The 12909-nt window shown below is 33.8% G+C and overlaps 2 protein-coding genes across 2 annotated transcripts in view; one reads left to right on the top strand and one right to left on the bottom strand.

Annotated features, from left to right (window-relative positions):
- LOC111044905 overlaps positions 1-12909 on the top strand; it is a 336821-nt gene that overhangs the window by 177294 nt on the left and 146618 nt on the right. The window lies entirely within an intron of this gene.
- LOC111055916 (tyrosine-protein kinase hopscotch) overlaps positions 1-12909 on the bottom strand; it is a 65792-nt gene that overhangs the window by 38793 nt on the left and 14090 nt on the right. The window contains exons 7-9 of the mRNA XM_022343226.2: positions 3647-3771; positions 2721-2933; positions 1508-1635 (exon numbers count right to left, since the gene is read on the bottom strand). Coding sequence (XP_022198918.2) covers positions 1508-1635; positions 2721-2933; positions 3647-3771 — 466 coding nt within the window. The remainder of the gene's footprint in view (positions 1-1507; positions 1636-2720; positions 2934-3646; positions 3772-12909) is intronic.

Below are 12909 nucleotides of genomic sequence, written 5' to 3'. Positions count from 1 at the left end.
CACAGTCTATTCCAATACACAAAAATACAATCTAAACCGATCAAGTTCTTAATGTAAAACACTAGTATTTGAAGCGGCTTACAGATGTGGAATGTAGAGATGGCAAGTTACTGGCGGTCATTACTATTTCTTACATTACTTTCTGAAAATCTTCATTAAGGAAACATCTATCAGTCTCAGTTGAAATAGATGGGAAGTAACGAAATGAAAATGAAAATCACTGGCCGTCTCTACATTCCTGGTCTATGAGCCACTTTTCAAAAACAACAAATGAAACCACAATTGACATTATGTTTTATTTAGAATCAAAATAAGGTCCAAGATTCAAGTAGACAATTTTGCATTTCTCGTCAGTACTTTTGTATGTTTGTTCCACATTTATGGCGCGGATTTTTTTAATTGCGCGTCAATGTATATGTAAGGTATTTTGAATTTTAAGGATAATATGAAAGAGAAAGGCGATTAAACAAGAATATACATTCTAGGTAAATTGGGAAAAGGAGTTTCCTTCATACTCCAATACTACCATAAAAATCATACTATAGAATTATTCGAAATTAATCAGCTATCGAGTGGATTATTATCTGCATGGATTGACTAGAAGTGACATAAAGTGCGAGATAAATTACTTTTAACATGAAGAGGAGAAACCCATTTCTCCCTCCACAGTTTGTAGCGTAGACACAGACGGACATCCTGCGCACAATTGGACTGCGCCGTGTCATTTTGCTTCATGTTCTTGTGATGAAAACATCTCTGTAACATACACAAACCAATATACCTGCTGACCAGTTCCCTACTTGGAGCATTGCCAGCAATAGATGGTGGGGAGTGTTGCCGCGTCGCGTTACAAAGCTCTCTCACTCAGACACAAAAGAAGGAGAATGCTGCTAGGTAGTGGGAGCGATTAGTGGAGGATAGAGCATCGGACCTCTCTGTCTTCGAGAAAGAGCCGTGTTAAAAGTAATTTATCTCGCACTTTAGTATTTTCTCTCGGCCTTCTCGATCATTGTTGATAGGCCAACCAAAACAGCCATTAGGCGTGTTCTCACCGATATCTTGCCGACACGACAGGACAGAATTTACTCCGATGGACTATATTATAGCGGAGGCAGTGGTTTTATAAACCATTTTATATAACACAGTTATACTGCGCGATTTCTACTGTTCACAGAACTACTAATTAACTGAATAGTAATCCATTTGACATGTAGTCTGATTTGTAAAGAAAATTATAACAATTATTTTTCTTATATACTTCAATTTTTATCCTGTTATATATTGTTGGTCAAAGAACTCGACCAATATGATGATTCAAAGGATACGTTGTGTTTAAAATGTGATGTTGATAGAAGAAAGCATTTGAACGTTATCGTCTAATGTTCAAACATTAACGTTATTTCTTAGTTATCGAATTTAAACCCATCTTATGTGTCAATCATATTGGAAAAAACAATAGATAATAATATAGAGACTAAGATGAATATTGTATGAATGAATAAGTTACTCGGCACTGGAGTAGGGAAGACTGGGCAAACCAGGATCGGACAGGCGAACGCAGAACGAGCTGGAAGTGTGGGCGGCCACCAACAGTTTCCGACATCTGATGTTGCCGTGAACTATGCCTCCTTCTTTCTGCAATCATTCATCAACCAATATTAATTCAACACCATCTAGCATGCAATCTATGCTTCTCAATTTCATTGCTAATTGATAGCTGTTTATGTACAAAATTTATATTGCAGAGGCTCCTCTCCATACATGTAATAACATCGTTGATTTAACTTTCCTCATTCATAAATGAGTATAAACTATAGATGAGTATAAAGTATTAACTATCATAATCCTTATGATTTATTACTATTATGAATAGTTTACATCGTGATGAATATGTTTGGTATTACAGTGTCATTTTTCATGCAATAAACAGAATTCAATTTAAATTGATTTAATCCTTAAGATCAACACCGTTTATACAAAAATATCTAATAATACAATTTTATTAATATGTTGAATTGCACACCAAACGGGATCAATTTGGAATGTAAATTCTGAAGAATGATGATAAGGATAAGTACAGCCAAGACCTCCTATAAAGGAAGACCTGGTCCAACTGAGTTGTATCCAGCTATGGATATTGATGAGAGATGAGTGGAGTGGACCTACAGATTAAGGTGGGCTCCGAACTGTCTGGAAGCAATTTTCACTCATAGCTGAGGAGTCGGCTTTTAAGTGAGTGGTTACCCTAATAACGGGAGTAGCAGGCGCATGGATATTAATTTATCTAATTCTAATATATAGCTCATCAGCGCGACCCAACATCGACATTTCCATGAATAGTCTATTAAGCCTCAATGATTTTGATAACAAAATTACTGTTACCCACTCTATTTTTATTTTTAGTCATCATATTTTATGTTGTCTCATGTTATATTTACCTTATACAGTTTGTTTCAAACCATTTCGTTACTATTTTCAATTTATTTCTTATACTAAAGCGTTGAGTTGCTATTTTGTGAAACCAATCAGTTCTCACAGAGGTTTATAAATAAATTAATTAATAGCATGAAATTGTATCCTTCAATATGCAAGATACTAGAAAAAAAATGAAAACTGGCATGGTCAGAATGATGCCATGATGAATTTTAATGGCAGTGAGAATCCGAGGAGACTAATTTCAAAACGTATGGAAATGGAACAAGTGCAAAATGGATATATACCAAATGCCAGACGGCTGTAGCAAGAGACGTGGACGCTTCGACCAGATCCACCACCTTGAGGGCGTCCATGTTCCTCCTCAAGTAGTGGTCGAGGGTGCCCAGAGGGAAATACTCAGTGACCATTGACACGGGCGAGTTCATTGTCACCCCTAGCAGCTTCACTATGGCGCTGGGCTGGATGAATGCCCACTTCCCGGCCAACTCAAGGAATTCCTATTGTAAGAGCACAACAATCAATGGACAAGTCAATATACAGTACAAATTAGTTAAATCTTCATTCAAGGGTTAACAAATGAATGTTGCTACATAGAATTAAAATGTATAAGAATGATAAACCAGGCTGATATTTAAAAAAATGCTTAAAATTATTCTAGTGATTCTAATAATTAAATTAGTCTGATGATTTATAATCTTGTTTATAGTAATTCAAGTGATATGGTTTTCAGCTTTTTATACAATTTTGGAGTGAAAATTTAGATTTATTTCTTATATTTATGAAGATGGAAAATAAACCCTTATTTTTACTAATCAAAATCCGTAAGCGTAATCCTATGAACTCAGACTGTTGTTATCTCCCGATCATTGTGCCAATAAGTTAATTTCTGCCACTATTAATAAAGGAATGAATAATAATTTATTCATAGCAGAGGAAAGATGAAAAGTTTCAATTTTCCATGTAGTATGTGATTATTTGTGTAAAATATGAAACAATTTATGAGTGCTATTCAAATATTAAAATGAGGACTGCGAATATGTCCCGTTTTGGAAAGCCAATCATCTGATTCCAGCTGTTTAAAGTCTAGAAATTGGCTAAATCCCGAGCTCAGTTATTTTTTGCTCTAGATTCCTAAAATCTAAGGTAGGCTGAATAATGAAGTTCCCCCACTCATAAATGGATACATGGACCAAAGGTAATCTTTACTCACTGGAAGATGCGAATTGTGCTCAGGCTTCAGTACCTTCAGTGCTACATCCATTTTTTTATTCTTTTGATACCTGTAAACTCCTCTGTATACAATAGTCATTTTACGATGTCCTTCTTTCTTACGGCCTGCAAATAATACATCGATAAAATATTAATTTGGCACACTGAAAAGCAATAAACAGTACAGAAACCTGCTATAATTTAATTCAACTAAAAATAGTCTAAAGAGATCCCTGTAATTATTTTTTCAAGAGCAGGAATGAAAAGGGTCTAATGATATTCGAATATTCTCATCCTCTAGTTGTTTCTTTTAAAACCGCCAATAAAGATAACGCAAACAATTATGAAATGATAAAGACTCACTTGAGCAAAGTATAATACGTATTGGATAAATCTCCTTTGTTATAATATTTAAGGACTGAAATTTTTGTGAAGTGAAGAACTAGAGACTTTACCTATTTCGGACTATGTGTATCCTTATATAATTTAATTGAGAATTTTCTCAATGTATATAGCTTAATATCGCATACACAATAGTTATTTTTATATCTAGAGTGAAAAGTACTGTTTTTTCTCCCTGAGGGAAAAGTTTGAAGCCCGAGGCGAAGCAGAGGGCATTAATTTTCCTGAGGGAGATAAAACATTTTTCACTCGTGATATATACAACATTTTTCCTCCACCTACATTTTTATGAAAACTGCAAATAAAATAATTTTTAAAAACGTACGTGACCAAACAATGTGTTACAACATAATCTAAGAAGTAAACAGAAACAGCTAGCTTGTAATCACAGTTCTCCGCCGACAGCACTATATATGTCGGCAAAAGTTGTAACAACAATGGCCGCCACAACTACAGCTATGATGAAGTTCCCATTTCAAATTTGATTAGTTAATGAGGAATATTCGTTGGGTGGTATTTTGAAGGTTGGCAGGAGGTTGGCAGGACTGCCAGGTGTAAGTAGAACGTACTCAGTATTACTCCGTGGTTTTTTAGTAAATTTTAAAGTTTTATTGTATATTGTAGGCTATACAGTGGTCAGTGTTATCATACAAGTGTTTTTCCATCCTTACTTACTTGAAAGTGAATTTTCGTAACATTCAGTATCGTGGTTTCATAGCGTATTGCTCGTCTCTGTATGCAGGTGAAGAGTTTTGTTATTGAAAGTCACAGTTATAGAAGATAAACAGTTACGAACGGGTCTGCTGATAACGGAACAGCACCCACACTTCACACTATCAACAAGCTATACTGACAGGAAAATTTCTATCTTGCAGTTGTTCAAAATAATTTTACTTTCCCGGTATGCAGGCTGGCCAGTGTAACGTTCTCTGGTCAAAAATTCCCAATTAAGATCGTCGATTCAGTTCTGAAATTTTATTGGTGAAGCCAGCTGCTGTTGACATTGAACTTTATCAAAGCAACACTCTCGAAAGAAATATGCGCGGTTTATTTTGAAATGCTCTTCACATTATAATTTCTGAACTACATCCTTTCGCTTTCAAACCCTTAATAAAATCAACCTCTGTTATTCAGGAGCTTACCATTTCTCACCCAAAAACGCCTTGATAGCTCTCTGGGCATTCCTTAATTTTCCTCTGTCTCTATTCCTGATAAAATAAATGATCGAGTGTTTCAAAAGTAATTAATTTAAATATTAATTTCAATCATTTGTATTCAAAATGGTTTCTTTAATAATAAGTAAAACAAATAGAGGAAATCCGAAGTTGACTTATGATAAATATGATTACAGAAAAGGTACCGCAAGGGCATCAGGTGACATTTTGTGGCGATGTTTGGACAAGGCTTGTAAAGCGCAACTAGTGACTGATAAATCAGTAAATGTCATAGTTGATATATCATCTGCTAATCATAGTCATCCCGTTCCAAGTTCCAAAAATGATTCTATCTCAAGTGCTTACTGTTCTACTCCAAATATGACAAAATAATAAGGATAAGAGTATTCTGATCAATAAATTATCTATAGATGAAAGGGACAACAATTTGGAGGGAATCGAGCCAAATGAACAGAGTTCAATGATTAAGGAATTAATGCTCCAAAGAGACAACCTGTTAATGGAGAATGAGCGCTTAAGGACTCAATGGGATGCTGCAATCGAGAGGTCTATGTCGAATGACATCAGAATACTGGAACTGACTATAGAGAAACAAACCAATGAGGTGTCTTCTCAAACTGATGAAAATATAGGTTTTGTTGAATCACAGATTGCATCACTAAACAACCAATTGGCATCCATGTCGACGACAATTGAAGTATTAGAGGCCGACAATAAGACGCTACGGGATGAATATTTGTTGTCTACAGAGGAGGCAAAGAAATGGAGAGAGATGTACTTAACTTTGCCAGAGTCCAGGTCTAGTGATAATAATTCACGATTCGAAAACCTCATAGATCGGTGTAATGATCGTAATAAGGGTGAAAAGGGTCGAAAACATCGGGGCAAAGTAGAGAAGACTGTCATTAACTCTAATATAAAATCAACCTATGCGAATATGAACATCTACAGTGACAGTCATGGTAGGAATATCCCACTCTTGATCAACCCCATATCACCAAATTTAAATGTTTATGGATGTATAAAGTCCGGTGCAAAATCTAAAGCTATCCTGGAGAGCTGTGTTGAACAATGCGAATCATTCACAAAAAAGGATACAGTGGTTATAATAAGTGGTACGAATGACGTTTCGTGCAATGAAGCAAAAAATGCAGTGAAATCGATAAAACGAACGATCAACAACCTTCAAGACACGAATGTTATTATCGCTAACCTACCGCATCGTTTCGATCTGATGAACAGTTCATGTGTAAACGTCGAAATAGATAAAACGAATGAACGAATTAATGACTTGTCAGTGCGTTTCAACAATGTTAAGATTTTAGATTTAAGTAGGACTAGTAGAGACATGCACACAAAACATGGGCAACATTTAAATTTAAAAGGGAAAAAATATGTCCGAGATGAAATAATTAGACTAAGCGAAATGTTCCATAATAATGATAATAATCAGGTTATTGAATTGTGTGACGGGCATTATGATGATGGGGGACATTTTTTAGGATTTTAAATTGCAATAAGGGCAAGAGTCAATTCACTTCCAAACAAGACGAATTTAATAGTACTTGTGTTCACCAAAAAATTAACTTAGATTCGCAGAATAATAGAAACATTGATATTAGTTCTGAGCACTTGAATATTCTGAGCTGTTCAAATAGTTTGAAAATAATTCATCAAAATATTGATGGAGTTATCTGGTTGAAGAAGAACAACCAGACATTCTTGTATTGAGTGAACATGGTCTGAAGGAATATGAAATAGCTTCTCTAATAATCAGTGATATGCTTCTAGTCTGTAGTTTTTGTAGGGATGATCTGAGAAAAGGAGGCGTAGCTATATTTGTAAGTCGTAGGTTTTTAGACATTATTACTTCCTCTAAGTTCAGCAAACTGAATATAGGTGATTTATGTAGCACTAGAAATATTGAAGTGTGTGGTTTCAAGTTTTATATAGGTAAGGATTGTTATGTTGTTGTGGGCCTGTATAGATCTCCAAGTGGAGACACAAATGTATTTTTTGAGCGGCTTGAAATACTGTTTGATAGAATTTTAAAAAATGTTTCTGATAGGATTATTGTTGCCGGTGATTATAACATAGATATTTTGAATAATTCTCCCAATCGTAGAAAGTTAATTAATGTTCTACATCAGTTTGATTTACACTGCAGTGATAAAGATCCAACAAGAATTACAAGATATAGTAGGACAGCCATAGACAACATAATAACAAATATTAATTGTGAATCATATGTTGCGCAAGTAGTACACACTTTGTTGTCGGACCATACTGCACAGTTTTTCTATCTACAATTAGCTCATGTTTCTGGTAGATTTAAAGCAAGTCGGATACCGTTTAACGCTCCTGTGTACAGCTGCTCTTAGGAGAATATTAGTAATATGATAAGTTCATTGAGTATGGAGTCTTGGTTGTCTGTTTATGAAAAATCAGATGTGAACACACAATTCAAGCAGTTTCATGAAATTTTTCTTAATGACATGAATGTGAACTGTACTTTAAAACAATCGTATAGAAGGAAGCAAAATAAAAGGAAAATGAAAGGATATTGGATTACGGAAGAAATTATTCAGATTAGGAACATATTAAAATTAGTTAAGATCAAAATAGATAATGGAGAAATAGTTGATAGGGAGCTGATAAAACGAATTCAACAAAATTATGACAGTGAGGTTATACAAGCCAAAAAACAATATATTACCTAGTAATTCAATTTTAAGTGCACCAAATAAATCTAAGAAAAGCTGGGAAATAATAAATGAACTCAGAGGCAAAAGAAAAAAACTGCAACCGAATATAGAGCTAGAACAAAATGGAGAAATCTCTACAGATCCTAAAGAAATTGCTAACGCTTTTAATAATTTTTTTATTTCAATGGCACTAACTTTGAATATATTAAACTCAAGTAAGTAATGACATTGCTTCTTTTTCTAGGAAACTCTACCGTGAAAACTGTCTCTACCTTTTTCCAACAGATAATAATGAAATACTTAATATAATAAAAAGTATCAGAACCAAAAGTAGTGTAGGGTTTGATAATATTCCAATCAGCATAGTTAAAGCATGTTGCAATCAAATAGTCGAGCCTCTAGTTTTCATAATTAATAACACTCTTCAAACAGGCATCTTTCCGGATTTACTCAAAATAGCCAAAGTTAAACCACTATTCAAAAATGGTGTCAGAAATGATATTAATAATAAATTACAGACCTATTTCCATTTTGTCAGCTTTTTCTAAGATTTTTGAGAAATTGATATATAGCAGGATAATGAACTATCTGGAGAAATTTGATTTAATATCTTCCTGCCAGAATGGCTTTGTGAGGGGGAAATCTACTATATCTGCTGCTGTATCGTTCATTGAAGGTATCATAGATAAGGCTGATGAAGGAGATTACGTAATCGGGGTGCTATTAGACTTATCTAAAGCATTTGATAGTGTTGATATCAAATCCCTTATCAGTAGGATTTCAAACGTCGGAATAAGAGGTGTTGGGGGTAATTTGATCAAGTCTTACTTGTCCAACCGCTATCAATATGTTACAATAAATTCTGATACCCAGGTAGCTGATTCAATGCCTCTCAGGGTCACAAGAGGTGTACCACAAGGATCTATTCTGGGGCCTTTGCTTTTTGTGTTGTACACCAATGATCTGCAATCATCTGTCCCAGTAGGTGTTAATGTTACTCTGTATGCCGACGATACAACCTTGATGTTTAATGATAAGAGCCTCAATGAACTTGAAATAAATGCCAACACTCTTACAAACCTCATTGTTCAGTATTATAACGAGTCGTTTTTGTCAGTCAATCCAAATAAGAGTAAATATATGCAATTTGGTTTTAAAAATTATTTCTTTGAACCGGTCATTAATATTGGAGACTCAAAGGTAGAACATGTCAAAGAAGCAAATCTTCTAGGTCTGGTAATTGACAGAAGCCTTTCTTGGGATGCTCATATTGAAAAACTTGCCAGCCATATAAGTACTAATTTTTTTGTCCTGCGAAACATCATACGCTATGTACCCCTAGACACGGGAAGAGTCCTATATTTTGCATTGATTTATTCACACATTTCTTATGGCATTGAACTTTGGGGAGCTACAACTTTGCAGAACATAAATAAAATATTTATTTTGCAGAAAAGGGCAATAAGATACCTAGCAGGTTTAGGCTTTAACCACACTTGCCGAGATGCATTCAGAAGTCTTTCAGTTCTCACAGTTCCTTGTATTTTCATTTATAAAGTGATTATGTTAGTGGTAAAAAATATAAACAGCTTTACAACAAAATTAAGATGTACACCATCATAATACCAGGCATAGAAATAATATCAGTGTTCAGTATCATAGACTTTCTCTTTATAAGAAAAAGCCCAGTTATATTGGTGTGAAATTATTGAATAGGCTGCCAACTCATTTAAATCCTAGGACGCATTCCTTTAAAACAGACTTATATAGGTTCTTAGTTGATAAGAGTTACTATAGCATTGACGAGTTTTTAAATGGAATGTAGTGTGTTTCAATGTTATTTATGTATGCCAATGTAATTTTAATGCATGATTTACATAATAACTTGCCGTGTGAATTATCTTTTATAAAGTTTTTGACTGTAAATCTTCCTGACGTTATTCAACTGTATGGACATTTTCTGTATTATTGTTGAATAGAATGAATATTCTATTCTATTCTGAATAACATGGAATAAAAAAATTATACATTTTTTTTAGTATAGTGATATGAAGTTTGTAATAATTTTAGCATACAAACATAAATTTCATATATTGATCAAATGTCTGGTTGAGGTATTGAATTTAGTTGATTTAATGACTACTCTATATGCTTCCTCATCTGAGCTTAGTCCTTCTAACCTATTTCAAATGTACGTTTTTAAAATAGAGATGCTTCCCATGTTATTTGAATGGCGTCACTTTTACGCTCTAGGGAGTTTTCCTGTTTTTCCTCCCGAAAAAGTGACACTTTAGTATTATGTTTCAGGGAGTAAAGAAGGCACTTTAGACAGGAGGTGGAGGAAAAGGTAATTTGACAGTGGGTGTTATTGGGGATCCCACTAAAACTGAAAATACTACTCTACTATGACTTCAAAAATCTGGTCCGCCATCTTGGATCTGCCATATTGAATGCAACTGTTTTTTTTAAATAAGAAGGTGGTCATGCGATACATGATTTCGATACGGAATTTCAAGAAAAAATGAATGGCGAAAACTGCATATCGATATCTCAAACCGTTTCGAAGATATTCACATTATTAATCAATACTATTCAAAGCAGAAAGAAGAGAAAAAAGTCAGAGAACAGCTTAATATCTCATACACAAAGGTAATTTGATGGTGGGTGTTATTGGGGATCTTACTAAAATTGAAAATACTACTCTAAGATGACTATAATAATATTCTTCGATGGTTACATGATAGGAACTTGATTATTAATAAATCTACGACAGTGGTCCTACACTTCAAAACACCCTATACTAAAGTTCTTGATCCCCCAGTTATAAAAAATCATGATTGTGTCTTTATTTGAATAATGATGATCCCTGCACATGTACCCCGTTGAAAGTCATAAATAACACCCGTTACCTTGGTGTAATGTTGGATGGATGATAAACTAAAATGAAAATTACATAGAGATTATATTTCGAAAAAGTTACGTACAATCAGTGCTCAAATCTTCTTTTTACATGGAAATATACCACCAGATTGTCTGTATCTAATTTATAAATCATTATCTGAATCCTTTATTAGGTATGGCATCGAGGCTTGGGGATGTGCTGCAAACTACCTATTAGACAGAGTAGATAGTATCCAATTCAGAACCGTCAAATGTACAATGTCCATATCCAGACGATTAAATTTTACAATTAATGATAAACAATCCGTTCAACGATTTTTTCACACACTCACTCCAAAAAATTCTATCTATATAAGTTAGAATTAATGAACAGAAATAATTATTCTTACCGACAATTTGCACCTATACCTCAATATAATCTTAGAGCATTCAGTGTATATTCAATTCCTAGATACGGAAAAAGATAATTGAAATACACTATTCCAAAACTGTTTAATTTGCTCCCAATCATCATCCGAGATTACTCCAAGGAAGATATTTTCCAACTTATCATTGTGAATGATTTTCAATAATTGTGACACTACTGCTTCAATACTTTATAGTTCAGTCAATATAGACATAAAAAAGGGGGTGTGCTTGTAATTTATATTGTAGTTCTGATTTTTTAATATATTATTTGGGTACATAAGAGAAATCCAGAATAAATTTCTTCAAGCAAAATTTCCTTGTGCTAGATACAGGGTGGCCCAAAAACCTCGTATTTTCGGCTCATTTTCCAGTTTTCAGCTACTTCTGCCAAATCTCGTAATCGGACAGAAAAATTAGCTCTCGCCTTTCTTTAGATTATAAAATTCGGAATAAAATGAGATTATTCGGAACTCGTCTCCAATGAGTACTGAGTTATGATTTTTCAAAAATGAGTGCCATTTGAAAAAAATCAATTTTGATGAATTTTAGTTTTTGATCAACAATATCTTCAGATTGTTACCATTTAGATGTATAAGTCAGAATCCCTCTGGGCGTATTTTTGTGTTCTACAATCTGAGATCCGGTAGAGCGCTCTATCTCATATAGATTTCCAGGTACAGCTGACAACAATGCTCCTTGTATTGTGAAAACACCTCATTTTCAGCTTCAACCATCATCACCAACTACATTGTCCTCACATTGATATTTCGCACAATGACATAAGTTCATGAGATTATGTTCTATGAGAACCAACCGTTAGATGTACTTTATTTCAGTATTTCCTAGTAGAAAGTGCTACTAGAGGCGCGCTTGAGGACACCTCGAGGATCAAAAATTCAAAAATTTATAGCTTTTGACACAATGCTCAGATTTCATCGTACTACACTTCATTCTTCTCGGCTCGTCAAGGCGGTCCAAAATCATGCATAATCAGTCAAATTCGGTCGAAAAATGGAAAATTTATTGTTGAGTGTACTTAAGCCCATATTCCAATACAAAGAAAATGGCCAATTTCTATATTCAAAGCTGCATGTCGTGTGACTCTCGATCAATTATTGTATTTTTTGTTTAATATTATACTTAATTCTGAATAAGATTAATGTCTTTTGATTCTTACTTACTATAGAGAATCAAGTATGTTAATTTTATTTTAAATTTAATTTAGTTTTATGATTTGAAGTTTTTGAGTTTTCCTTTTTTCCCAATTTCCATTAACCCTATACCCTATTAATCACCCTTAGACCATCTAATACCTCATACTCCTTTTTAAATCTCTTTTCTGTGTAGGGCTACTTGTAATATAAATATAAAGAAAAATAAAAATCTCAGTATCCTTTTTGAAATATTTTATGACAATATGTTTTGGACATTTATACCATTTTCAAGTAATAAGAAGTAAATAAATAAATATTGCTGGAAGATTCTTATTTTAATCATATTTATGTTAGTGTATTCATATGTTTTTTATGAGCTAGGACTGTAAATTTTGGGTTTAAATTCGCATGATTCTATCAACAATGGGGTTATTTGTGTCTAATTGGATTAAGTTTATTATTTTATCTCAGTTTAATTTTGCCGCTTTATAAATATGAAATTCTTCTTTGACATTCAGT

This window comes from Nilaparvata lugens, chromosome 2, assembly GCF_014356525.2.
Source record: "Nilaparvata lugens isolate BPH chromosome 2, ASM1435652v1, whole genome shotgun sequence".
Classification (NCBI taxonomy): domain Eukaryota; kingdom Metazoa; phylum Arthropoda; class Insecta; order Hemiptera; family Delphacidae; genus Nilaparvata; species Nilaparvata lugens.
The sequence above is the reverse complement of the archived record's forward strand: the minus strand, read 5'-3'. Positions and strand labels throughout refer to the sequence as shown.